General features: G+C 41.5%; 1 protein-coding gene across 1 annotated transcript; it reads left to right on the top strand.

Moving 5' to 3' along the window:
* Positions 1-2130: 2130 nt before the first annotated feature.
* LOC112431770 (uncharacterized) lies at positions 2131-22508 on the top strand. Its single transcript, XM_076881122.1, has 9 exons — positions 2131-2234; positions 2790-2825; positions 2948-3211; positions 3291-3536; positions 3623-3775; positions 3933-4025; positions 13414-13512; positions 15887-15973; positions 21116-22508. The coding sequence occupies exons 1-9, from the start codon at positions 2204-2206 to the stop codon at positions 21118-21120; spliced, it is 1014 nt and encodes a 337-aa protein (XP_076737237.1). The 5' UTR covers positions 2131-2203; the 3' UTR covers positions 21121-22508.
* Positions 22509-27615: the final 5107 nt, after the last annotated feature.

Below are 27615 nucleotides of genomic sequence, written 5' to 3'. Positions count from 1 at the left end.
AATTTAAGCAATGCTAGAGAAAAGAAAAGAGCTGCTTTTTTCAAGCTTGTGTATTTAAAGGAATTAGATATAATGTCAGTTCAAGAAACAGTGAGAGTGACTGGAGGAAGCGCTGTGGGCTTGAGGTCATTTTTAGTCACAAGTGGAGCTTTAGTGGAGGGGTGGGGATCTGTAAGATTTTTTTCCTCTTTCATGCAAAGCATTTATTGAAAGTTAAAGCCAAATATGAAAATGTGAATTTTGCTTTTCTCGATATACAATTATAATATAAATAAATATATAAATATATAAATATATATTTATTATTTATATTTATATATTATATATTATATATATATATATATATATATATATATATATATATATATATATATATATATATATATATATAATATAAATAATAAATATAATAAATACTTATTTTCCACCCTAATTTACGAATAAATTCTTTACAAATCCTACCATGTGAATTCATGGATTTTTTTTTCACATTCTGTCTCTCACAGTTGAAGTGTACCTCTGGTGCAAATTACTGACCTCTGTCATCATTTTAAGTGGGGGAACTTGCACAATCGGTGGCTGACTAAATACTTTTTTGCCCCACTGTATATACTCCAACCAAAGGGGTGGATAGAATGTTATTTTTTCTATATAAATGTCCAATGTGACACTGTTAAGATTGTAGTGATGAGGAGTATTTGTTTTTATGTGGGGATTTTCACTTGCACTGAAAACCCATTACCCACAGGCTCAGATAGCAAACTGGGGGAGGACTACCTAATCAGACAGCTCCACAAGTGCTTTCACTGAGTGGTGGAGCTTGGTGGACCTCAGCTAGATAATCCTGATGGATTTGCTGCTCAACTCGGAATTAACTCTATTTGAGTTGTTGGTCAGTTAAGTGTTAAGACTAATATTATTCTCCACTCAAGAAATTGGGATACATGATGCTCTGTGTAAGTCTGCATAATAAAGGGGGGACAGCATTGCTAATTAGCTGGCATCCATGTTAGTATGTAAAGTGCAATGTCTCCCTCTAGTGGTCATATATAAACCATGTGTGAGGATGGTGTTAATGTAAAATGTGAATCATAGTGTTCCAGTCAGTCATCAGTGTGTCTCTGCACAGCTGTAATTAAAATGTGTTCAGAGGGCCTCAGTGTCTGAATGGTTCCAGTTCAGCTCCATAACAGCAGCGTCCCTGGTTTGATTCCTATGTTTCAGCTCATCTCTGTCTCTCTCACTGAGGGGGTGTCATGGTCCTGGGCCATGTGGGCCCAGTATTCTCAGTTTTTGTGTGTTTTGTATTTTGTTCCTTATTTAGGCCATGTTTCCTGAGTTGCCCTGTTGTGTTGTTCCCTAAGTGTTTTCCCTTCGTGACTCTCACCCCCTGTGTGCCCCTCTGTGTATCTGTGAGCCCTCGTCTCTCCTTATGTTTTATTCCATGTTTCCCCTGCCCGTTATGTCTATGTTCTCCCTGTGCTCTCTCTCTCCTCCTGTCTGAACCCCCGTGTACTTCCTGTTTTACTTTGTGACTCTCGCGCCTGTATACGTCATGTTATGTTCACCCCGCCCTGTCTCGTTATGGTTATCTGTGCCAGCTGTGTTCCCCGTGTGCTCCCACTTCCCTCGTTAACCCTCTGTGTATTTATGTCTGCGTCTCCCTCGTGCTGTGTGTGGTTCTCCCCGTGTCTTCTGGTATATGTTACAATTAGCTTTTCCCAGTGTAGTTTAGTTTTGTATTGCTTTGGTATCACTGCTTTTGTTTGTCACCTGTCAGCAATAAAGCTGCATTTTGAGTTTATCCCCTGAGTCCGTGAGTTTGCATTTTGGGTCCTCATCCTGCCTGCCACACAGCGACCATGATAGGGGGACGTAACTACATGGACATGGATTTGTTTATCAACCAAACTACAGATCACTAGCATCAAAAGATAGTGAGTTTTTCAAATGTCTTTTCAGTGAACAGACAAATGTCTGTGGGCATTACAGCTTCAACTTTTTAAGACAAAAGATCTTATAATGTTTTTCTAGTTATATTTTTTAAAAATAGTTTTATCATTTTACTCAAAAAAAAAAAAAAACTGAGTTCCCCAATTCTATGTTTGAACCAGAAGAAAAGCTGGTGCTCAGAGGAAGAGGGCGGGCTTTACTTGGTGTCAGTGACAGAAATGAAAAAAAGCTGAAATGAGTGAGAAGGACGATGAAGGAAACATCTGTGCTGTGTCTGCTCTGTAAGTAGAATCTCTGTGTTTGTTTGCATTCTTGTACTTTGACTGTCTGCTCTCCTGATAACTGATGATGGAGGAGAAGACATGAAAAACAAATCAGGCTGAATTCAAGTTCAAAACACCACGAGGACCAACTGCAGGTCTGAACTGACTCTTTATCTTTGCTCAGGAGTCGAGCAGGCAGTGAAAAGATCAAATCATTCACTCATATCAACACAATGAACACGTTAGTCTATTGTGTTATTTCAAAGTAGTGGATATTTTGTATTTTCTCACAGCGTATTTATATAATCACAACGATGACTTCAAGAGCTGTTTCCCAGATAAAAACTGAGACCGAGGGGATTGAAGAATCCAAATTGTCTGGATATTTGTATATTTGTTAGTATGATTACTGATTACTGTGTTTGTTGCCCAAATGTTATTGAAAGGTGACATCAGATCTGACATCAGATTGAAAAAAACAAAAAAAAAGCAGAGAAGCAGGTTTGTCAGCTGTTTGTGTGGAGTTGTTCTTCATGTTCAGCTCAAACCAACCTGAGTTTAATTTCTCTTTAGTTCTGATCTCACTGCTGAGCTGCACAACAAACCAGGGTCAGTAACCTTCTTCTGTCACAGTTTAAACCTGATAAATGCTCACTGATATGACCTGTTTGGGTTCATGTTTCAGAGTGTAAAGTAAAAAGATCATCAGTTTTTCATTGTAACCCTCACAGCTCGTCTGACTGTGAGTCCCAGCAGCTCTCAGTTGTTTAAGGATGACTTTGTGTCTCTGAGCTGTGAGGAGGACGACAGCTCTGCTGGATGGACTCTGAGGAGAAACACGACAACAGACACCAGAGCTGAATGTGGAGATGGATTTGGAAAACCAGCTGGTTCTTCCTGTAACATCAGCTACATTGACACACTGGACAGTGGGGTTTACTGGTGTGAGTCCAGAGAGGGTCCCATCAGTAACATGGTTAACCTGACAGTCACTGGTAAGCTGAGTGTGTGGAGTTAGTGTTGATGAAGCTGTGTGTAAATGGATGAAATGCTGTAGTTTGTCTCTGTGTTGAGGTGGATCAGTGATCCTGCAGAGTCCTGTCCTCCCTGTGATGGAGGGAGATGACGTCACTCTGCTCTGTAAAACAAACACCACTCCCTCCAACCTCCCAGCTGCTTTCTATAAAGATGGCTCCCTCATCAGGAAGCAGCCTACAGGTCACATGACCATCCAGCATGTTTCCAGGTCTGATGAAGGCCTCTACAAGTGTGACATCAGCGGTCATGGAGAGTCTCCATCCAGCTGGATCACTGTCACAGGTGACACACTCACCTGTCTGTGTTTCTGCAGCTTTCAACATTCACAATGTGACGACAACTTATTGACTGTGTTTGCTTTATTTTAGGGGAACACAACACCACACCTCCACCTACATCCACACCTCCTCCTCATAATAAACATGTGTCACATGTCCATATCATCCTCCCTGTGTTGATTGCTGCATCAGTCTGTGTTGTGGTTCTGCTGATTAGACGACTTGTTCATAGGAAACCTGAAGGTGAGACTCAGACTTGTAGACTACACGTGTCCAGGTTTGTTTTGTAGAACAAAGTAAAGTATACACTCATTATGATTACATTAGCATTAGTGTTAGTATTTATTCTCTATGGCAGAGGGAAACAACTTTCTTAAACATTATTGGTTCATTTCAGCAGATCAAAAAGAAAATGGAGAAGACATCACAGATGACATCATGTACAGTGACATCAAAATATCAACTCGCCAACTACAGCCAGCCAGACAAAGAGGTAATATTGTCTTTTGCTGGGTTGGGGGTGGGGTTGCATGATTGTGGTATTTATAAAGTGTTGAGAACACTGGGCATTTTTATGTTTCAGGGTTTGTAGAGAGTTAGGACCCAAGGTTATGGGATGCAAGCATACCATAGTGTCTTTTTTTTTTTTTTTTTTATAGCTAGAAGTAACTATATTTGGATGAGATATTAATGTACTGAATTGTTTACAAGCTACATCCATTGCACTAATGCATCACACAGACACCTGTTAATTAGCACTAAAAACATTTAAATAGTACTATTACCTGCACAGTCAGCCATAGTATTTTTCAGACACATACATTTAAAAAGGCACCAACTCTGTCCTCTGCATGTGTGTTATATTGTGCAGAGAGTGATCCAGCTGCACTCTGTTCAGCAGGGAGAACACTACAATTCACTAAAAAAGAAAAGATAAAATAAAATAAAATGCAACAATTTAAAAGGATGTCACTTATTTTTTTATGTTTTTTTTTCAAAATTACATTTAAACTTAAAATAGTAAAATGTGCATTGTGATCATAGTTTTATCCAGGAGAACTTTTTCTCTGATCTTCAAATTCATAAATAATTAAGATCTGGTTTTATTATAGAGTAAAGAAGAATAAAAAAATAGGAAAACAAACTACAAAAAGAACCTTTTCTATGTTTTTTGTAATCGAAGTCTTTATTTGTTTTTAACATTTCACAACACGAAAAAACAAACAAAACAACCAACAAAACAACAACAGGAAGGGGGAAAAAAAAACAATAAAGGAAAAAAAAAGACAGCTTTCAATCCCATAGTTAATCCACCTTTATACTTCGGGTCCATTTTCAATACCTGTTAACTAACAGTACACCCGTAAAAAAATAAAAACAAAAAAAAAAAAAGGACAGTTAACTCAAATCTTTAAGTCATTCCCTTACTGAGTGCCTACACAAACAAACAGTGCAGCAAGCGTACAACATAACTAAAGATAATTGCCCTGACCAAATAAGTTCCAACCATCTCAGCCAAAAACACGTCCCCACGATTTGTCAAAACCCTCCCTATCATCATTAATCCTAGCCAAGAGTTTTTCATACGACACCATCTTCAGCATAGTTTCTTTCCACCTATTATATTCTGGAGGAGATGGTTCCTTCCATACACTCAGAATAACTCGAGCCGCTGCGATCACCCCCACCTTTATAACCACAAAGTCATATTTTGAAACCCCAGGTAACACCGACCGATCCCCTAATAAGCACAGTCTTGGTGACAGGGGTATCATCAAACCAATCCACCTTCCTATTTTGTCCAACACGTTTTGCCAAAAGGGATAAACTTTCCCACATTCCCAAATAGCATGTATAAATGTCCCTGGATCTGAACTACATTTCCAGCATACATTACTGGGACTAATTCCCATTCTATAAAGTTTGGATGGAGTGAAGTACCACCTGTGTATTAATTTATACTGAGTAAATTTACCCCTGGCCTCCCTTATATACTTATCAGAGAATGACAAAATTCTGCGCCAGTCTTCTTTAGAAATTGCACAACCCAGATCCCTCTGCCATATAATCCTCAAGTTTTCACATATCTCTTTTTTTGGATTGTTAAACAGTTTGTAGAAAACAGCCGCCCTATGTGCTGTACTGGACAATTCTAAAAACTCCACCACCATATTCGAGCTTTGAGCAAATTTTCCTTTGGTAACACAATCCCTTATTTGTAAATATTTCCAAAAATTATTTTCTCTTATCAAACCGTATTTTCGGGTTATTTCAGCAAATGACATAAACACTCCCCCTGAGTAAAGATCACTTATCCTGCGTATGCCTTTGACAAGCCATTCCTTCCAGAACACAGTTTTCCGCCCAATCCGTACAGCAATATTGTTCCATAGCGAGGCATAAGGTTGTCTTAGATGAGATGCTCCACACAACTTGTGCACCTCTACCCAGACAGCTTTGGAATACCTGAGCACTGGGTTATCATGAGAGTCTTGTCCATTAGTTGCCGCGCCCTGTGAGAAAACATCCAAAGGTGTGAAAGGGCTCGCTAGTTCCTGTTCGATCTTCATCCAGCTCAGCTCAGAGCCCGATCCCGTCCAGTATTTGGCCAGTCTTGACAATCCAAAAGCTAAATTATACAACTTCACATTTGGGAGGGCCATTCCCCCAATGTCTTTAGAGGCCCACATTTTCTTTATATTCACTCTCGGCTTTTTGTTATTCCACAAAAAATCTTTGAATAACTTCTCAAATTGACTAAATATGTGCAAAGGAATTCGTACAGGTAACATCATGGAAACATAATTGAACTGTGGGACCACCATCATTTTAATCACATTAATTTTACCCCATAGTGTAAGATTCAATTTACCCCATTTATCCAGATTTGTTTTCATCTTTAGGAGGAGAGGTTCCACATTTGAAAGCATAATATCCTCCAAGTCGGGTTTTAATAATATTCCTAAATACTTCATACCTGAAGGTGAGTACTTAAAATTGAATGGAGTAACGCATCCAGAATGACATGATGCTGACAATGGCATGCCCTCCGACTTGTCCCAGTTTATCTTATAACCTGACAACCCTGAAAATGACTCAACACACGTGAGTAGTGCTGGTAGAGACTGCATGGGATCCGTCAATACTGCTAAGATGTCATCAGCATATAGAAACAACTTGTGTTCCATACCCCCTGCATGAACACCTCTGACACCCCTGTTTGCTCGGATAGCCAAGGCCAGCGGTTCCAGAAATATTGTAAAAAGCAACGGGGACAAAGGGCACCCCTGTCGGGTCCCGCGAGTAAGATGGAAAAAACCCTGACACCAACCCATTTGTCAAAACCGCTGCCCTTGGACTTGCGTATACAGTTTTGACCCAATTACAAAACCCAGGCCCAAACCCGAACCTTGCGAGGGTCGTCATAAGGAAGCCCCATTCCACCCGATCAAAGGCCTTCTCAGCATCCAGCGAGAAGGCCGCAACTGGGGTTAGGTTAGATTCGCTTTTGTGCATGAGATGAAGAAGTCTTCTAATGTTATCACCGGAGGACCTATTTTTAATAAAGCCAACCTGGTCACCATTGATGATATCTGGTAATATATGATCCAGGCGGGAGGCCAAAACCTTCGTCAAAATTTTGCAATCAACGCCCAAAAGGCTTACAGGCCGGTAATTTGCTGGGTCCGACAGATCCCTATCCTTTTTAGGAATAAGGGAGATCAGTGCTTCATTAAACGTACTCAGCAAGGAACCCATCTCCAATGCCTCAAGGTAAACTTTATGCAGGACTGGGGCTAAAATATCGATATATTTCTTATAATACTCAATCGGGAAGCCATCCAAGCCTGGCGATTTCCCATTCTTCATTAATAAGATCGCAGCCCTGACCTCTTCTTCCGTTATAGGCTCATCCAGTCTCGTTTTCTGTTCCCCAGAGAGAGTAGGTAATTGTAGACCTGAAAAAAATGTCTCCACCTCCCCTTCATCAAGCGCACCAGCAGACGTATACAAATCTTGATAAAATGATTGGAAAATTGAATTTATTTCCTTCGATGAGGTTATCACTTGGCCGTCCTTCTTAATCATAGATATATTATTCAAATTATCTTGCTGCTTCAGTTGTCTTGCCAATAGTCTTCCACTCTTTTCGCCACCTTCATAAAATTTTGTTTTGAGCCTAAATAAGGCATATTCTGCCTTTTTGTTATAAATGTCATTCAACTGGTATTTTAATTTACATATAGTCTGATATTTATAATTTGAATATTGACTCGCTAAGTCCTTCTCCAACTCCCGTATTTCTTTATCCAAGGTTTCTACCCGTTCTAGATCACTTTTCTTAACTTTTGATGCGTATGCAATCAGCTTTCCTCTTACATATGCTTTAGATGCTTCCCAGACTGTGGCTACTTTGTCTGTGGAACCCATATTGATTTCGAAAAAAATTTTGAGATCCTTTGTTAACTCCTCACTAAAACTTTTGTTCTGCAACAACATCGTGTTAAGCCTCCAGCGACCCCTCTTCGTTCTATCTGTGTTCAAGTCAATTTGCAACTCTACTGTGGCATGATCACTAATGGCAATGGCACCAATCTCACAGTCTACGACTGAATCAACCAGAGACTTTGATATTAAGGCGAAATCTATCCTCGAATATGTTTTATGACAGTTGGAGTAAAATGTGTATTCCCTTGAACTGGGATTAACTAACCTCCAAATGTCCGTTAAGCAAAGATCCTCTGTCAGTAAATGAACAGCCTCTCTGTCCCTGGGTGTAGACGTACCCCTGGGGTTACTCTTATCAATTATCCCATCCATCACCTGGTTGAAATCCCCAGCCAATATCACCTGCCCCACACGATCCCCTATTACCTTGTTAATTTTGTGAAAAAAATCTGGCTCCTCCTTATTAGGTGCATAAATATTGCACAAAACTGTTCGAACCCCATTAATTAAGGCCTCCAAGCATATAATGCGTCCTTCGTCATCATTATACTTCTTCAGCAACACGAAGCTTAATTTCTTATTAACAAGGATCAACACACCATTCCGTTTACTCGAATATGAACTATGAAAAACGGAGCCCACCCAGTCTCGTTTAAACTTTTTTGCCTCTTCTTCCCCCGCAATGTGGGATTCCTGAATAAACGCTATATCTGCATTTTTAGATTTTAAGTATGTTAGAACCTTCCTCCTCTTGATTGGGTCCCCACATCCGTTTATGTTCCACGATATTATTTTAGTATACCTGTTCATCACTTTCTAACAGAAATGGGGTAAAGCACACCTTGTGCACTTTACAACACAACACAAATACATGCATATGCACTCAATATTACAAAACCCATCTGGTCTTATCAAACTAGCCGTCATTAAAAAAACAAAAAAAAACCAAACAAACCTGAACAAAACCAACCCCCTTCTTTGCATAGCAACTCAGAACAACGTTGCTAAGCGCCCCCTCCCTCCCCTCCTACCCAAGCCTAACTAACTTTAGCTTGAAACCCCAAACTGCTTGTGGTCCGTGAGACACGCTAATCATCCGACAGCAGCACCACCGCCGCAGCCCCATTGAGCCCATTGTTTGTTTGTTACCTTATTTTAAAATTCACATACACTACTCCGATCTGTTACATCATGTCCCGCATTCCTCTAAGTCGACTCCTGCAGAAATTTCTCGGCCTCTTTTCCGTCTTTGAATGCTTTCTTTTGTCCGTTCCATGTGAAAACGAGCGTTGCAGGATACATCAGCCTATGCTTTACTTGTAGCTCTCGGAGACGCCTCTTCACCGGGTTGAATGCCTTCCTCTTCTCCGCCAGCTCCCTTGTAACATCTTCAAAAAAGGAAAGCTTGGCACCTTGCCAATCGACTCCACGCCTCTCTCTTGCCACCCGAAGCACTTTCTCCCTAGCAGATGAACGTAGAAAGCGGACATGTATCACCCTGGGAGGCTCGTTAGGTTCCGGCATTGGTACAGGGGAACGATGCGCACGTTCAATTTCAAATTCACTTCCAGAAAGCTCAAGTGCTTCGGCCAGTATCTCCGTCACATATTTGTCCACGTTCCCGGGTGTCTCCACACCTTCTTTGAGTCCAATGATCCGTACATTATTCCTCCTGCTACGGTTTTCAAGGTCCTCCACTCGCGACCACAACGCCTCCATCCTCTTCTGGAATTTGTCCACTTTTGCCTCGGTAAGCACGCTGGCATCTACCATGTCTGATATACGTTGTTCCGCCTCCCCTAACCTCACTTTTATATCTTCCACCGAATCTTTCAATTCTTTAGTGGCCTCTTTAATAGTGGTGACATCTTTTGCTACGACCTGAAGAGTAGCGTTCATTTTCTTAATTTCTTCAAAAATGTCTTTTTTGCTCTCGCTCCCTATACCTTCCTCAACCACTGGAGAGGCGGCCTCAGATGCAGATGCACTTTCGGGTGGTTCCGGAGCGAGGCTAATGCTAGCTTGCTTCTTCCTCGTGGTAGCTCCCTTAAAGTTTGCTTTGTTGTTACCGGCCATTTTCCAAAGACGGTAATTCTTGAAAAGCTTCGAAGTCCACAAAGGGTGTCCAATTTACGACTACAGCTGGAGTGTATGTTTCCAGATTCAGAACATTAATCAACAGGCTTTAGGAGCGCCTCTAGTGTGCGGCCATCTTCCTCGGCGGTCCCACGTGACTCCTCGAACCTTTTCTATGTTGAGATTATTAGAATTGTGAAAATAAGTGTTTTTTTTTTTTTTTTTGTTTTTTTTTTGTTTTTTAAAAGTATTTTATTGATTTAATGCTAGACTTAATAATCTTAAATTACAGTCCATATTTTTACACTTCAAACCAATATTGGTACAAAGTTTTCATTTTCCCATCGTTTGTATTGAAGCTTTTTTTCAAATGTACTCATCTTTAAAATCTCACTGCTGAGTGTTGTTTGCGCACTGGAATTACTCTGTGGTTAACAAAAAATAAAAAAAATAATAAAAAATAAATAAATAAATAAATAAATAAAAAATAATAAAAAAAACAGCTCCGCTGTCGTCCACTTTCCTGTTCATCATTAGCGAAAAAAAGTTTGTAGGCTTTTTCTTTTTGTTTTTATTTTGTGTTTGTTTTTTTTCTAAAAAGGAATATCTATAACTTATTGATAAACTGTGCACACTGTCATCAATTCAAAATTGTTAATAAAAGTTAGCAAATATTCAGATTTTTTTTTTTTTTTTTTTTTTAAATTACGATTTGAAATAAGAACTTCCAGTGCCGTTTTTCCTTCACTTTCATATTTTTTTAACACCAACATTTGGATTATCTGTGTCTTCAATGTTCACAAATTCTAAGTAACCTATATAAATATATTTAGTAGTTTATTAGAATCTGAAATGTTTCTGCTGGTTTGGCCCATCGCTCTTCTTTCTCGGAGCCAAAGTCACATCAGCAGGGCTTCAGAACTGGAGCTGTCATGTGATACATGGAGACTACAAATATATCTTGCAGTGCTTCAATGCAAATTTAAATTAAGTGACAGACTTTCAATTTTGAAAATTATTAAGGTATAAATGGATCTGTCTGAACAGTTATTGTTACCCAGAGTTTTTAAATGCGCTGTCGCACGAGCGTATGTTGCTAACATCTGGAATTATTGAGAGGTTCCATAATCTGCCACTGCTCTTAACAAAAAGGTCCATAGAAATGAAGACATGATGTGAATTTCATTCAACAGCCCTGGTCTTTCTTAGACAGGTAGAATTAAGGCACCAGTATACACATAGCACTGATTGCGTCGCACACCACTGCAATTTTATGGCGTGGAAAGTTTCTGCAATATTCATTTGAATGATACTGTTGCTACTCATAAACTACCATCACATAAATGCTGATATAGGATGAGAAAAAAATCTAAACTGGAGCTTGCCAAGTGTTATGACCCCTGTGGCAAAAGTGGTGCAACATAACAGGGCAACAACTCAAGTTATACATAAGCTGAGTCTCCAAACAAAAAACTGTGTGCATGAAATAAATTTTACAATCTTACAAACTAATTATAATTACCTCACACCATTAAGTAGTAGCTTCTACACTGCCAAAACAACCAGCAGAAAAGGAAACAGTGAACAATAAAGTGAACCCAAAAAAGTAAAACGCTTATGCTCCCTGGCCACAAAACAGGAGACAAGGTCTTGATGCATGCTCATTCATCCAGGAAAGGAAATCCCCAAAAGTTGATTCTGTTCATCTGGACGTAGCTTTTTCTCCCACTAAAAACCAGATGAACAGAATCAACTTTTTGGAACAGAAGAAAAGGTTTGAGTAGGAAAAAAAATGGTTGAGAGTCCCTGCCAAGCTTTTGCAAGCTTTTGCTTGGAAAGAGGCCTGACCGAGCCACGGGCGCCAGGCCCCGCCAAGCAGCCACCGGGAGTGAGCCGGTACATACCTGAGCTCCCAGCCCCAGACACCAAGAACCACCAATGCACCGACGGCTGAGGGCATCAGCCACCAGCAGGGCGTGTGGTGGGGGGGAGATAGGCCTCCATACTTTGGAGGGACTGAGATGTTCCCAGAGAGGTGGCGTCTGATACTCGACCTGACGTATAGACAGAGACAAACAGGCACACACAGACACAAACACAAGACACAGACACAAATGTGAATTCCAACCATGGAACGTTTTGCATTGTTTTGTTTTTTTTCTCCAACGTGTTGTATTTTCAAACTGTTGCAACATCTCCCTCCATATATCTGTATATCTCTGAGCCTCTGTCCGCCAGAGGGTGTGAGATCAAACTTGGTGAAGCATGTGACAGGAACACTGTTAAGCATCAGTCTGTGATTATAGAGGGCAGCACGAGGCCACGAGGAATTGAAAAGGCTAAGCTCAATAAAAGAAAGACGTTGGAGGAAGATACTGAAAAATATACTGTGTTAACTAACCTGTTTACAGACCACAGGTGCAGTTGATAAAGAGATTATACAGATCAAACTCTGTATTTTCAGCATGACCAATAAGGTCAGCACAACCTTTGTTATAAAACAAATTAATATGACCAAGGTCATTAGCTTATTAGAACCCAATAAGTGGAGGATAATTCACGACAATCCTTAGTTTTAAGATGAAAATAAACACAATTTATAGGTTCCAGGATGATCTGTGTAATATTAAATAATTCTTAAATGGAATGTTTTTGTAGCATTGAAGCAGCAGATAAGCCCATCTGATGCTGCTGATGCCTATAACCATGAAGCGGCCATGACTGAGGGGAATAGTTTTAACAGAGTTAAGTTATTTAAACTATGTATGTGTAAATATAAATATAACAATAAAATAACATGCAGAGAATAGATGTGAAAATGTTTAAATTGTATCGAGGCAGTGTCTGCATGATGGTAGGTAGAATAATTTATTTTAGTCTATAGCCTATATCAGGGGTGCCCAATCCCGGTCCTCGAGAGCTACCGTCCTGCAGCTTTTAGATGCATCCTTGTTCCCACACACCTGAATCAAATGAATGGCTTGTTATCAGGCCTTTGCCAAACATGATGGCATGCTGAAGAGATCAAACCATTTGATTCAGCTGTGTTGGAGTAGGGATGCATCTAACAGCTGCAGGATAGTAGCTCTCGAGGACCGGGATTGGGCAGGCCTGGCCTATATCGTGCATCACAAAAAAAGGCCAGGAACCTTAAAAAGGGGCCTCATCCTGATCCTGGATTTATCTGTAAAGGAGCGTTTATGTTAATTTATTTTAGACCGATATAACAATATGAATGGTAAATGAAAAGATTCAAAAATCTTTCTGCAGGAGCAGTATCAATATCAATATCAGCAACTCTGCATGATCTGCAGTAATGCCCTCTGTGTGTGTATTATTGTGTGTTTATTGTGCAGAGAGTGATCCAGCCACAGTCTACTCAGCAGTGAGAACTGAAGATGTCACTTACGGAGAAATCATCATAAGAGACAAGAAAAATAAATCAAAGATGAGAGGTACATCTGTTCTTCTTTGTCTCCTGGTTTGGTTCACTTCAACACTCAAGAACTGATGCTTTGTTTCAATCTAAATGTTGACATTAAAATCCTAACAAAACATTAAAATGTTTAATTTTTATAATGATCTCCATCTTAGTAACTAGTGACATCTGGTAAGTAACACCAAGCTACCAGGCGTATTCTGAGTTTCGCAGGTTTGGTTACTTTTAAGTAACCAAATCCTGATTCACCAGAATCCTGGACATTATGAAAAAGCTAATTATCTTGTTTTGAGGTATTCTGTTATTATTTTAGGTCAGTCATGAGCCTAATGGGACTGATTGTAGTTAATCTAGACTGTTGATCTGTTATCCATCCATCCATCCATCCATCTTCATCCGCTTTATCATCCTGGGTCACGGGGGCAGCAGCCTAAGCAAAGAGGCCCAGACCTCCCTCTCCCCAGCCACCTCCTCCAGCTTATCCGGGGGAATACCAAGGCGTTCCCACCCCATCTCTAAGGGAGAGGCCAGCCACCCTTCGGAGGAAGCTCATTTTTGCCGCTTGTATCCGCGATCTCGTTCTTTCGGTCACTACCCACAGCTCGTGGCCATAGGTGAGGGTAGGGACGTAGATCGACCCATAAATTGAGAGCTTCGCTTTTACACTCAGCTCCCTCTTCACCACGACGGACCGGTGCAGCGTCTGCATTACTGCAGCTGCAGCCCCAATCCGTCTGTCGATCTCCGGCTCCCTTCTCCCATCACTCGCGAACAAGACCCCGAGATACTTGAACTCCTCCACTTGGGGCAGGAACTCATCCCCGACCCGGAGTGGGCACTCCACCCTTTTCTGGCTGAGAACCATGGCCTCAGATTTGGAGGTGCTGATCCTCATTCCCGCTGCTTCACACTCGGCTGCGAACCGTTCCAGTGCGAGCTGGAGGCCCTCACCCGATGAAGCCAACAGAACCACATCATCCGCAAAAATCAGAGATGAGATTCTGAGGCCACCAAAGCGAAAGCCCTCCTCCACTTGGCTGCGCCTAGAAATCCTGTCCATAAAAATTATGAACAGAACCGGAGACAAAGGGCAGCCCTGGCGGAGCCCATCACCCACCGGGAACGAGTCCGAATTATTGCCAGCAATGCGAACCAAGCTCTTACAATGGTTGTATAGGGATCGAATGGCCCGTAGCAATGGGCCAGACACCCCATACTCCCGCAACACCTCCCACAGGACACCCCGAGGGACACGGTCGAATGCCTTCTACAAGTCCACAAAACACATGTAGACTGGTTGGGCAAACTCCCATGCACCCTCAAGTATCCTCGAGAGGATAAAGAGCTGGTCCAGTGTTCCGCAACTAGGACGAAAACCGCATTGTTCCTCCTGTATCCGAGGTTCGACTAGCGGACGAACTCTCCTTTCCAGCACCCTGGCATAGACTTTCCCAGGGAGGCTGAGGAGTGTGATCCCCCTGTAGTTGGAACACACCCTCCGGTCCCCCTTCTTAAAGATGGGGACCACCACCCCGGTCTGCCAGTCCACAGGTACTGCCCCTTATCTCCACGCAACATTGCAGAGGCGTGATCTGCTATTGGTAATGATTAATATACAGTATAATGTCGTTGTGACTTTCTATCAACTTTTGGGCAACAGATCATTCAGCAGTTTTGGAATTGAGCAACAATTGCCCAAAGCAGCTCAGAAGAGGTACCCATGTCTCTGCTATTTGGGTTTTGTTCACACACAAGCTGTTAGCAGGATGTATAAAGAGACAGATTAAACAGAACAAAGATGACTAACTGCCTGCTTTCAGGTACAGCCAACGTTCAGTTTGTAACCACAGCCGCAGCATCCTGTTTTTGTGTTCTGAAGCTAATGAGAATTCTTGCCCCAGTCTATTTTGATTTGGTTAATAATAGCATTCATGTTGCAAAGCAACAGTTTGCTTTGTGCTCTGTGGTGAAGTGTGTCAGTCTATATTAATAGCTTCTGGCAGCTCTGTGGTTTTCTACCTTCATTTTGCACACAAACAGTTCCATATGGTCAGTCTTTTCATAGCAAAGAGATGATGAGAAAAGGATAAGAAAAAAAGTGTGAAAAGCTGCTGTGGTTTATAAACATTATTCCTTATTACTTACTCTTCTCTTACTTCTCTTACTCTTCTCATGATGCAACATTACAAATAATAAAATATTTGTCACAGCTGTAGTGCATTAACTACATTATTGGTTATAGCAACACTGGGAATAAATGGAAGATTATGATCAAACATAAAACATCCAAGAGAACTGTACCAGCAGTGCTCGTGTATTTTCTTTTTAAATATAACAGTGCTGTAATGTTTGTTATATCTACAGTAATTTGAATTCATTTTATTGTGTAGGGAGTGATCCAGCTGCAGTCTACTCAGCAGTGAGAACAGAAGACATCATTTCCGGACAGATAACCATCAGAGCAAAGAGGACCAGAGGTACAGCTGCTCTTTAGTTATAACTTTGGATAGAATCTAGCAGTATTTACTTTTTCTTCCACTCTTTATGCTAAGACATTTCACGTCTCATGCCCCACCAAGCTGTTGTTCAAACCTTCTGTTGGCCATCGGAAACCAATTAGAAGAAGGTTGTTTGAATTAAGGGTCACCACCAAGGCCCAGGGTAAAATAAAGAAGGATTATTTTGAAATGCAAAAAGCGGATTTTAAAGCTCAAGATATTGAGCCTGGAATAAACAGATTAGGGGTACTTTTTGAGGAGTTACCACAGGTATCTTGTCTTGAGATTTAGTATAAATATTCTGCTCAGGAAACAAACATTATTTTAGCAGTTACTAAATGCCATACATCTAACTTTGGATGGAGCAGCCTTCATTTCTAGAAATCTGGCCAAATTTGTTAAACCCCCCCAAAATATGACAATCCAGAGTTGCAGTCTTACACTCCTCTCTGCAGCTTCTCTCCTCCTGTTATCCCCCTGATATTTAAACTCTTTTACTCCATACATGTTCACCTGTCCACCTCTCTCATGTACACATGTATTCTGTCTTGCTTCTGACTTTTTTCCTCTTTTCTCCAGAGAACTGGTTATTCAATTTAGTCTCCATCAAAGCTGTCACAGAGCTAACATACCAAAAAATTCAATTAGGAATCACCAATTAATCAAACATGCATGTTTTTGGACTTTTGGGGGAAGCCAGAGTGCTCAGAGGAATCTCACACAAAAACACCCTATCTGGCAGATTGCTATCCAGAACCTTCTTGCAGTAAAGCAACCATGCTAACCACTGCACTCCCCCACCCCAGCCCCATATTAATTATGAGATTGTGTTTAAAACCTAAAAGTGATCATTGTTCCTCTTTTTAAGCCTGATTGCTCAACCTGTCTGAAAAACCTTCTGTCAGGGAGGACGGAAGAGAGAGAAGCTAGGAGCAGCAAATCTTTGACTTTTAAATTTCAATTACATGAAACTGACAATTGAACTGAACATGAGCTGACAATTGAAGACAAAACAGTTGAAGAACAACTGTTTTTATTAAATTATTCACTCAAAGAAAATTTTTTTTTTTTTTTTTTTTTTTTTTTTTTTTTTTTTTTTAAATGACATCAGAAACAGCAGTATGCGACATTACGTGATGGCAGAGCTTCAGTTCATCCTTTGTCATTTTTTTTTTTTTTTTTTTTTTTTTTAATAAATAGGACAGGGGGAATGAATGAGAGAGAGAGGGGGAGAGAAAGAAAGAAAACCAAAGAGGAGAAGAGACGGTGAGAAGGGGGGGGGGAAGAGAGAGAAAAAAGAAAAAAAAAAAAAAAGAACTCCTGGGTCACCTGTATGGAGAAAAAAACAAACAAACAAACAAACAAAAAAAACAAACAGAGGAGACAGCAAACAACAAAGAGCAACATAATAATAGAGAAAACAAAGCACCATCACAATAAACTAGCTAGTCATAGATATCAATATTTACTAAATAATAAACGATATTGTGCAGCACGCAAGATAGACAGCGCACAGTGTGCTTTGAGGCAGCAGCCAAGAAAGCTTTAGTCCGTGTCTGTGAATACCCATGTGTGCATACCTGTGTGGATCAGCATGCTTGCCTTCCAAAGGTTTCTCCATGTAATGATTTGCTAGGGAGTGTGGGGGGGCCACAGCCCCGTCCTCCAGGGTGTGAAGCGGGTATGGAGGAGATCAAAACTCCAGACATCCAGAGGCCCCCAGAACACAAGAGACCATGGAAGACCAACAGAGGGGCAGCCGCACCACTGTCCCAGTAAGAGCTGAGGAGAGTCCCAGATGAGGGCTCGCCCAGCAGCCGCGGAGCAGAAGTCAGGGGGAGTTGCAGTGACGCGCCCGTGAGCTCCGCCGGCCCCCAGCTGCGCCTGAGTGACCGAGCCCTAGGCCGAGAGGCCGGGGGCACCCCACCTCCAAAGGGGCCCGAGCGAGCCCCAGGCCCCGACAAGCGGCCGCCAAGGAGTGAGCCGGTGTGTACCCGGACGCCCACCCCCAGACACAAAGAACCACCAACACACCGACACCTGAGGGAGTCCGCCACCGGCAGGGGAAGTGGTGGTGGGTGGAGATAGGCCTCCAAACCTTGGAGGGCCTGAGGTGTCCCCAGAGAGGTGGCGTCTGATACCCAACCTGACATATAGACACAGACATACAGGCACACACAGATACAAACATCCATTCCCACCCTCATGCTCTCATATGCACTCACTCCACACTCAACCAACGTGGAGACAGACATAAAGAGACGCTGTACACACAATCACACTCCCCAAGCGTACTCTACAAACCGGGTCTAGGTACCCTTGCCCCTGGAGGGGGGAATTGCACCCAGACCCAGGTGGTGTTACCCTTTTCCCTGCGGTGGGGAGAGGCAGACCACCCCGACTCCGCAGCAGCAGGGAGGCCCCACACCCCAGACCGCAGTCGGACGGCCAACTCCTCCTACTAGCCCTCCCGCTCCAGCAGGCCGCAGAGAATGGGGGTGGGAGAAGACTCCAAACCTCCCTCCACCCGCTCATTGTAGTGTTGATGCATATGTGTTCTAAGGTGCAATTAAAACCCAGGAGGGCATGGAGCTACCTGCCAAGGAGCAGCAGGTAAGCGCATAGTCCCTCCTGCTAACCCTCAATGACTAAGTGTATTTAAAATTGAGAGGTGGGCAACGACGTCAGGGGTGGGGTGTACACCCTGATGGTGATTTGGACTCCGTGATTGTGCCCACCCCCAAGATCCTATATGTATGTGTAATGAGAGTGTGAATAATGTGAATGTCTAAGTTGTGGGATAAAATTGAGGCAGAGGCAGCCAGAAGGGGACAGGGGGGGGGGGGGGGGGGGTAGCCTCCTCTGCACCCTGGTGACATACCCCCACTCCAAGGCCCTGCATGTGTGGGTGGTTGTGGAGGAGCGGGAAGAGGGAGGCGGCTGGAGATGGGGAGGGAAGGAAGGGAGGGGCAGGTAACCCCTCCCTGGGGCCAGCTCCCCCGCTGACCCCAGTAGGCACTCCCACCCTCCGCGACCCGCCAGGGAAGGGGGGCCCAGGCCCATCAGACCGGGGCCCAGTGCAGTAGCGCCCCCCGGCTCCACAGAGCCCTGGACAGTCCACCCAACCCCACCACAGAGAAAACTGCACCCACCCCACCAACCACACATCTTCCAGACTACATAAGACGGTAAACGCCCAGGCTGAGATCTTCCTCCACCTCTCCTGTATCTCCCCCTCCTGCAGAGAGTTCCTGAAGAGAAGAAAGCTCCTGCAAGATGTGACCATCCCCCCCACCAGTTGAAGAGCCCCCCCAGGCGGCTCGACGCACCGGCGGCACCCTGCTCCAGGGCCGGGCCCCCATGCACCCACCCGCCCACAACCCCGGCAACACACCAACCAGGACCCAAGCCCCCGAGGCCCGGCCCGGGCCCCAGCCCAGAGACGGAGCGCCCCCAGAACCTCACGCCCATCCCGGACCCACCCAGGGGCAGCCAGGTTGCCAGGTCAGTAACCCACGTCCGTCAGCACAGACCCTCCCCTAGCCCCGCTGCACGCAGCCGCGAGGAAACAGTCACCTGAGAGCCAACAGAGCCCTCAACCGGACGTGACCGCTACCCCGGGTTGAGCCCCCCAAGGAAGATGCCTCCGGGGAACCCCCCGACGCCCTAAGCCTGTCCCTACCCCCTCACCAATCACAACAGTGAAGGCGGGACCAAACTATGACCCCCCACCCCCACTAGGTGATGGAGCTGATAAAAGGGGCCCAGAGCAATTGATCTAATGTGGTGGCAGAGGCTGTGTCAAGACTAATGTAATCTAATAGATAATTTCTATATTGGTTAGAATTAAGATTATTTTTATTTTTCCAGTTCATGAGGACTGTTTTCTTGGCTATGCATAGGGCGGTGAAGATCATATGGGCTATATTCTTTTCTGAAGTGATATTATCTAAGCTGCCCAACAAACACACTAAGGGGGAGGTTGGAATGTTACATTTCAGACACTTTGATAAGTCTTCACATATCTCGCGCCAAAACTTTTGCACTGGTGGACATAACCAAAGAGCGTGGATGTAATTGTCTGGTGTATTGCCTTGACAGTGTGAGCAGTTGTTGGAAGACGTAAAGCCCATCTTGAACATCCGATGACCTGTATAGTGCACTCTATGAAGTATTTTGTATTGTATTAATTGCAGACTGGGATTTTTAATTAATTTAAAAGTTTTTAAGCAAATCTGAGACCAGAAGTTTTGGTCTAGGTTGACTGATAAATCTGCTTCCCACTTTGCAGTAGGAAGGGATATTGATTCATCTAATTTAGAAAGTGTTCTGTATATTTTAGATAATAATTTGGGGGATTTAAGAGTAAGAAAATGTGCCGCACTTAGTGGTGTTTGTAATTCAACTTGACTGAGGTTAAATTTCTTTTTTACTATGGATTTAATTTGTTGATATTCTAAAAACCTTGTCTTGTTGATCCCATATTGTTCAACTAGTCTGTCAAATGGAATAAAAATGGAAATTAATCATATTATTGTTTTGTAATATGTCAGGGTTGTTCCAGATAGGTGTACGTTTGCATGGGATTAATGAAGACTCCGTTATTTTTAGAAACTCCCACCATGCTGTTAGAGAAAAGCTGATGTTGATACTTTTAAAGCATTCATGTCTTTTGATGTTTGAGCTAATAAATGGTAGGTCTGAAATCTCTAGATCCTTGCATAGTGCCTGTTCACTCAAAGAAATATTGACAATTTTGTTCTGTCTATTTTTGTCAAAAAAAGCCCCCCCCATTTTTCAAACCCATCCAATGGGCTGGTTCAGGCTGTATTTTTGGTGTGAATATAACATTCACACCAGTACAGTAGCTGAGTGATACATGTTTATGTGTTACGAACTTTTTTAAAAATCACTAGATAATCTGTAACAATTCAAATACATTCTTATTGTTTTTTATATATAAAATCTAATAAAATATTTTACAAACAACAGATAATGATTTAAACTGACAATTATTTTTAAAATTAGGCAGTTTGTTGGTATGGTTAGCAGGAACATATAATTATGCAAAACAATGCAAAGTTTCATTTTGTCTTGTTTCCTGTGTCTCTCCTCTGTCAGTCTGAATGCCGAACTTACTGATAATAACCTGGAACAGCAGCAGGACTCACAGCTCAGTTATGAACCCACTGAACACAAATCATTGGATTATTTGGAAGAAGTCGCCCTCTACGATTTCTGTAGAACACAAAAACAACAAGAAGCATGGCAGAAACTGACAGACCAACTGTAAGTCCACAATTCTGACCTCCGTCATTCTCTCCTCCATCCTCCTTCCCTCCACTTTGTCCTCCTGTCTGACCTGCAGGTGAGAAACAGGTGTGAGGTGTCAGCTGTCAGGTAGGTGATGAGTGAAGAACAGAACAGAATCCATTTCCTCTTCAAACTGCTGTCAGACATTATCTACTGCACTCTGATCACATCACTCAGACCAGCTGCTTTCTACAAAGTCTCATCAACAACATCTTTAGAAACAAACATCAACAACCAGGAAGCAGCTCAACTTCACACTCACCTTCTTTTACCTTCAGGTTGATGCTCTTCAAAAGCTGAGGTCTCTGTCTGTTGTATCCAGCATAACATTCATATATTCCAGTGTCGTTCATGGTGACATTTTTGAGAATCATAGAAAAGTTTCCATTCTTCATCTCTGGATCTTTCAGCTCCACTCGACCTTTAAATGATTCATGCTGTTTGTCTTTGTGAATGTGTTCATCGCTGAAGTAGAACACATAATACTCTGACTGCAGGTCAGGCTTTTGCCAGCTTATCATTATGTTAGCATCACTGGGGCCATAGCACTCCAGAGTTACATCCTTTGCTTGTTTGACTGTTAGCTCTAAAATAATTAGAAAACAGGTCAGTCATAAAGATAATATGCATCCAATAATTCAAACACACTTATTATTGTGCTTCAAATATCAGAAACCTGAGTTTTTATTTTTGTGTAAAGTCTGTGATTTTTAAATTGTTTATAAAGTCTATAAACTAATTAAAAAAGCTTTACTGTGATACATTCACACCCAGATAAGTTTACACATCCAGTATGTTAAAGTATGAACTTCAGCGGGTTTTGAGTCTAAATTCAGAGTTTATTTATTTATAACCTTTTTAACATTTGTATACTGCAGTGTGGGTTTTGTTGAGCTAAAATGGGTAAAATGGCTTCACATACTTTGTGGAAAAGCCCAGAGTCTGTACAAAATACTAACAAAAGGTATACAAACCTGTTTGTACTTGTCAGTCACATTCAGGGTGTTTAATACAGAAATCTGTTGATTTTTGTGTACCAGACAGCGATGGCATGTTATTCATTTCATAGTTTATTTCTAAAGGACCTGTACATAAGGCCAGACAGTTGAGAGGCTGTGTCTGATGTACTGAACCTGTTCTGTATATTAGCATTTGAATTTAACTACAATTAAATGTTTTTTCTTGCACGATTTATGAAAAACAAAACAGACTCTTAAAATCTTCTCATCATTTATAATCAGAATGTTTATGTGTATTATTATTCTAATTGATGGTAAAAAATAAATAAATAAATAAATAAAAAAAATATTAAGATACACTTTCTTTTGATGGAATAAAAAGGAAGTCGATGTTCAAGAAGAGGTAATGTCAGCTTCCACTTTTGACCAAAAAAAAAAAACAAGTGGACTCTTATTCCCTGTCAGAAAGTTCACTTGAATTTATCTCAACTGTTATGTGGAACAGAAAAGATCTTTAAGATTTATTCAAACAGGTAAACACATCTTACCTTCACAATCCAGACGTCCCAGGAAACATGAGACGAAAAACACAGTTAAAGCCGTTTTTAACATGATTTCCTTTCTTATCTCCCACAGCTTCATTGTTGGTAGTTTCCTGGATAAAAAAAAGAATAATAAAGAATATACAGATGCTGTTTAAAGCTATTTAATTAGTTACCAACGTAAAAAACGGAATCGTCCTGTATTCAGAGAAAATATTACGTGTTTCGTATTGAGCTGAAAAGGAACACAGTTTGTCCCGGACTTTAGCTAGAATGAAAAAGACACAAAGCTGGAGTTTTTCTGTGTCTTTACGCTGTACAGCTGCCTCTTCTTCTCTCATTCTCTCCCCCTCCCTCTCCTGTTGTACGGTGGCCCCGAGAGACAAAGCACGTACAAACTTCAAAACACGTACGAACTCCAAAAACCACATACAAAATCCAAAACACATGCAAACTCAAAAGTTGCTAGGCCGGGGGGGTTTCAATGGTCACTCGAGCCGGCTAGAACAGCGGACTCCCGGCTTCATCGTTTTCAGACCCCTGTGGTCTTTCGCTACTCAGGTTAAACATGATATATAAATCACTTTGATAACTTAAAAATGCAATTGTTTGGCTTTTTTCGATGTTTCATTTGTTCCAGAGTAAATCAGATTGCCTGAGATCAAAGTTATTAGATTGGAATAGATTAAATAGAACTTAATTAATCCATCGGGTGGGCTCCTCCAGGATTTTCACACAGCTGAATAAACGTCAAACAGAAAACTGATTAAACAGAAGTGTGAGACCAGTGTCCTGTTATATTTTAGATAGCGAGGCGCAGAGTTTATTAAACTCCACCGAGACAGCGGTGACGCAAATCTGAGGGCTAGACTTCGAAGGACCCGGCCGACGTAGACCACGAAGGCCTACATTTTTGCAACAAACTTCCCGTTTATTTTGCAAAATCGAGCTCAACACTGCCCCTAGCGTCGTGGAGCACTTCCGTTGTGTTTTTGAGTTTGCATGTGTTTTGGAATTTGTATGTGCTTCTGACTTTGTACGCATTTAGGAGTTTGTATGTGCTTTGTCTCTAGGGGCCACCCTACTGTTGCTACTTCAATCATGAAACTGATCAATGATCAACTGATCGTCTCTCTTGTTTGTTTGTTTATCACCCACTTTGTGCCAAAAAGAAGAAACCAGCAGATGTCGCGCTAAACAACAGCAGCACGTTTATGTCACGGTTCTGGGTCCGTTGGACCCAGTATTTTGAGTTTATTATGTTTTGGTTTATTTTTGCATTATGGATTGTTTTCTGATGTTCTGGTGCTTTGTTTATTATTATCATTATGGATCTGTTTCTGTTATTCTTGGTGAGGGATCAGTTCTTAGGTTTTGGGTTCTCATGTGTGTTGCAGTTTCTGTTCAGTGTCTAGTCTGTCTCTCAGTGTCATGTCTGCATCTGGTTTAGTACTTCTTGTTTCCTGTCTTATTGTGAAAGTCTTTGTCTTATGTTAGTGTGTGCAGCTTAGCTCCCCCGTCTCGTTAGCCCTGATCTCCCCCAGCTGTGTCTCCCTTCTGTTGCCCATTCCCTCATTACTACCCTGTGTATTTAAGCCCTGTGTTTTCCCATGCTCGGTGTCGTGTCGTACCCTCAGATCCTGCCTGTGTGTTTCTTTGGCTTCTGTAGTCACGTCACTTCATGTTTGGGTTTTCATGTCGGCAATAAAGCTGAGGTTCTGATTTACAATTCCGTGTTCGAGTCCTGCGCTTGGATCCTCCTCTCCGCCTGCCCGCACACAGAGCCCTGACAGTTTAAGCTTGATCAGCTGTTGTTAGAATTTATTTTACCCTTTAAAACTGGTCAGAGCGGGCACGCTCCGTTTTGCGTAACTATTTTTAAATCCCTGTAGAACTGCAACCACGTAAGCTAGTACAATAATTTTTTTTGCATATAAAATCAGAGGAGTTGTACTTACATCTTATACCATCAGCTCATCCTAGGTCACGGTTTCCTTCCACATGTAGCTTTGCAAAAACTGCATAAAAAGCAAAAGTCTCCTATAATATTTATTGGTTGTTTGTTTATTTATTAATTCATTCATTTATGTTCGTGTTGCTGTGTGTGTTTCTGTGTTGTTCACAGCATTAGAGTTCAGCTTTGATTGAAATTTGTTTGTAGGATTTTTCAATTATTTTGTGTTTCCTAACATGTTAGCATAGTTACTGTATGCAAAGAATTAATATATATGTTGTTCCATGGTTTACTGGTGTTGAGCTTCCGCTATACCCCCTGTTTCTGGTCTATTTGTTAGTTTAGTTTAACTGGTGGTTTCTTTAATTGGATGTAATTGTTATTCGTTTTTGGTTTTCGTTTCAATTAATAAGTGCTGTATTGGAATGACATTTTTATTACCATTTGTTTTCTCTTTCCTATTACTTGGTGTTCCTAATGTGTTTAAGCAGATCTCCTCCCACCTGTTTCCATTTGACCATTATCCTTTTTTTGTATTATTTTGGAATTACAACATTTTTTAAATTTGACCTTTTATGCACTGTCCAATAAAGGCTTGATTTAAATTTGCAGCAAAATGTGTCACAGAAAACCCTTGGGAATGATGTCCATAAAATTTGAAGAAGAAATATTATTTCAGTGACAGGACATAGGCACCAATCACTTTGTGTCAGGTTGAAAATGACAAATTATCGGTATTAATGTTGTTTTAAAAGTTATTCAGCAGTTCTAAGGGAATGTTTGGGATGTAATATGTTGCATGTAACACCTCTGGATGATTTCCAGCAAGTTTGAAACAGAAATATTGTTTCAGTGATAAGTTATAAGCCACAATCACTTTTTGGCAGGTTGAAAATGACATCTTATCAGTATTAATGTTATTTTAAAAGTTATTCAGCAGTTCTTGAAGAGTGTTTGGGATATGATGTGTCACATATAGCCCTTCTGGGTGATATCGAACAATTTTGACGCAGAAATATTGTTTCAGTGACAAGTTATAGGCGGCAATCACTTTTTGGCAGCTTGAAAATGGCATATTATCGGTATTGTCAGGGTTTATATTGTTGATTGTCATTTATGCTTAGAAATATTTAACCATATATGCTTAAAGGTGTATAATCGATTGTGTAGTGATAGGATGTATGATTCTTAGGAGTCTGCCAAGACTTTGTGTGCATTCCAGAGTGTTCTGGCATTCACACCAACATCCTGGGAGCATGGGAAGAGGTCGTACCTTCTCTTATTGTTTTATGGTAGGATAAACGTAGCTATGTCTGTTTTAAGCTGTGCCTTTTGTTTAGATGAACTGCTGGACTTCCAGGCCAGCAGGTTTAGGGAAGTCGTTTATGGGGTCATTTATTTTCTTCAGCAGTGAGCAGTGCCAAAAACAACAAACAAAACTCCCTAATGGTCCCTACGCTTTCCTACACAAAATAAAAACCAAACAAAAGATAATTCACTTACCTAACTTCCTAAATGAAAAACAGGAGAAAACGTAATCAACAAAAATGGCCTCTCACGCCTACTAGGCTGCTGCAGTGAAGGATATATACAAGGTGAACAAAATACATGATTGCTACTTGACAAATCTATTTACAGCTATTTACAAAAATGAGGTACTAACGCCAGACACACACACACGAGGTTATACTTGCAAATCACTTTGTCAAAGAAACTCTACACAGCAACGAATCAAAACACAGGTTCTTTGTTGGATGGTGGAGGTTCAGAGAGAGGGGGCCAGGTGGCTGTCATCTGGTAGTCAAATACTGGAGGTGATTAGCCAATTATCCAATCCAAGGACAGGAAGAGACTCCACCCAGCTACTCAGCAGGCACGCCCAGGTGTCCACCTCCTAAGAGAGAAAAGGGGAAGAAACCCATAGCGATCCTCTGGTGGGAGGAGTCACACATAAAACAAACACAACATTGGATCATAACAGTATGTAGACGTCATATGTTGATGAACCTATGCATATTCATGTAACCACAATAAAAGGAGTGCTATGGGGAACCTGGCTGAGAGTTCGACGGAGGTCAAGTGGGCGGAACGACATCTGGCTCCAGTCAGGTCTCCCTCATGCATGAGTAACACAAAGAACTTTGCCTACTTGGTGTTCAATGCTTTTACTGTGTAGTTAAATTGTCTCATTCCAGCAGTGGGCCTGTGCTAGACAGACCCAACAGGTATTGATGTTCTGTTAAATGTTATTCAGCAGTTCTTGGAGAGTGTTTGGGGTTTTAATATGTCACATATAGCCCTTCAGTATGATACCCAACAAGCAGAAATATTGTTTCTGTCACAAGTTATAGGCCACAATCATTTTTTGGTAGCCCTAAAATGCCATGTTCTCAGCCGTTATTCTGAACAAACAAGAGAGAGTCATGGTGATACTGGCACAATAGGTCTTTATTGTTTTAACTACTATTCGACAATCTCATAAAAAAAATATGAACAATGCGAGTAGACATACTAAACCTGTAGGTATTAATTATTTCATCGTGATGCGTGTAGTCATTTGTGACTGCGCTACACACTGAAAGCAACCTTCTGACAAGCGTCATAATTCGGTTACAAGAAACGTTAAAGTGCCATAAATGCAAACCTTTGCCTAATAACAAAGACATAAATGTGTTTGGGTTTTTTCCCAGGTTATATCAGTTGCACGGAAGTAGCTGTCAACGCAAGTCATCCGGGCGCTGCTGCTTTAAGCCTGGACTTGGATGTTTTATGTCTTATTTGCTTTTATTGCAACTCCTGCTATTTCCTTTTAATATAACACTGTTCTTGCTAAATGTGCAGCTTTTGTACCTG

The sequence above is a fragment of the Maylandia zebra genome, unplaced genomic scaffold (genome assembly GCF_041146795.1).
Source record: "Maylandia zebra isolate NMK-2024a unplaced genomic scaffold, Mzebra_GT3a scaffold02, whole genome shotgun sequence".
NCBI lineage: Eukaryota > Metazoa > Chordata > Actinopteri > Cichliformes > Cichlidae > Maylandia > Maylandia zebra.
This window is presented reverse-complemented; position numbering and strand designations above follow the sequence as displayed.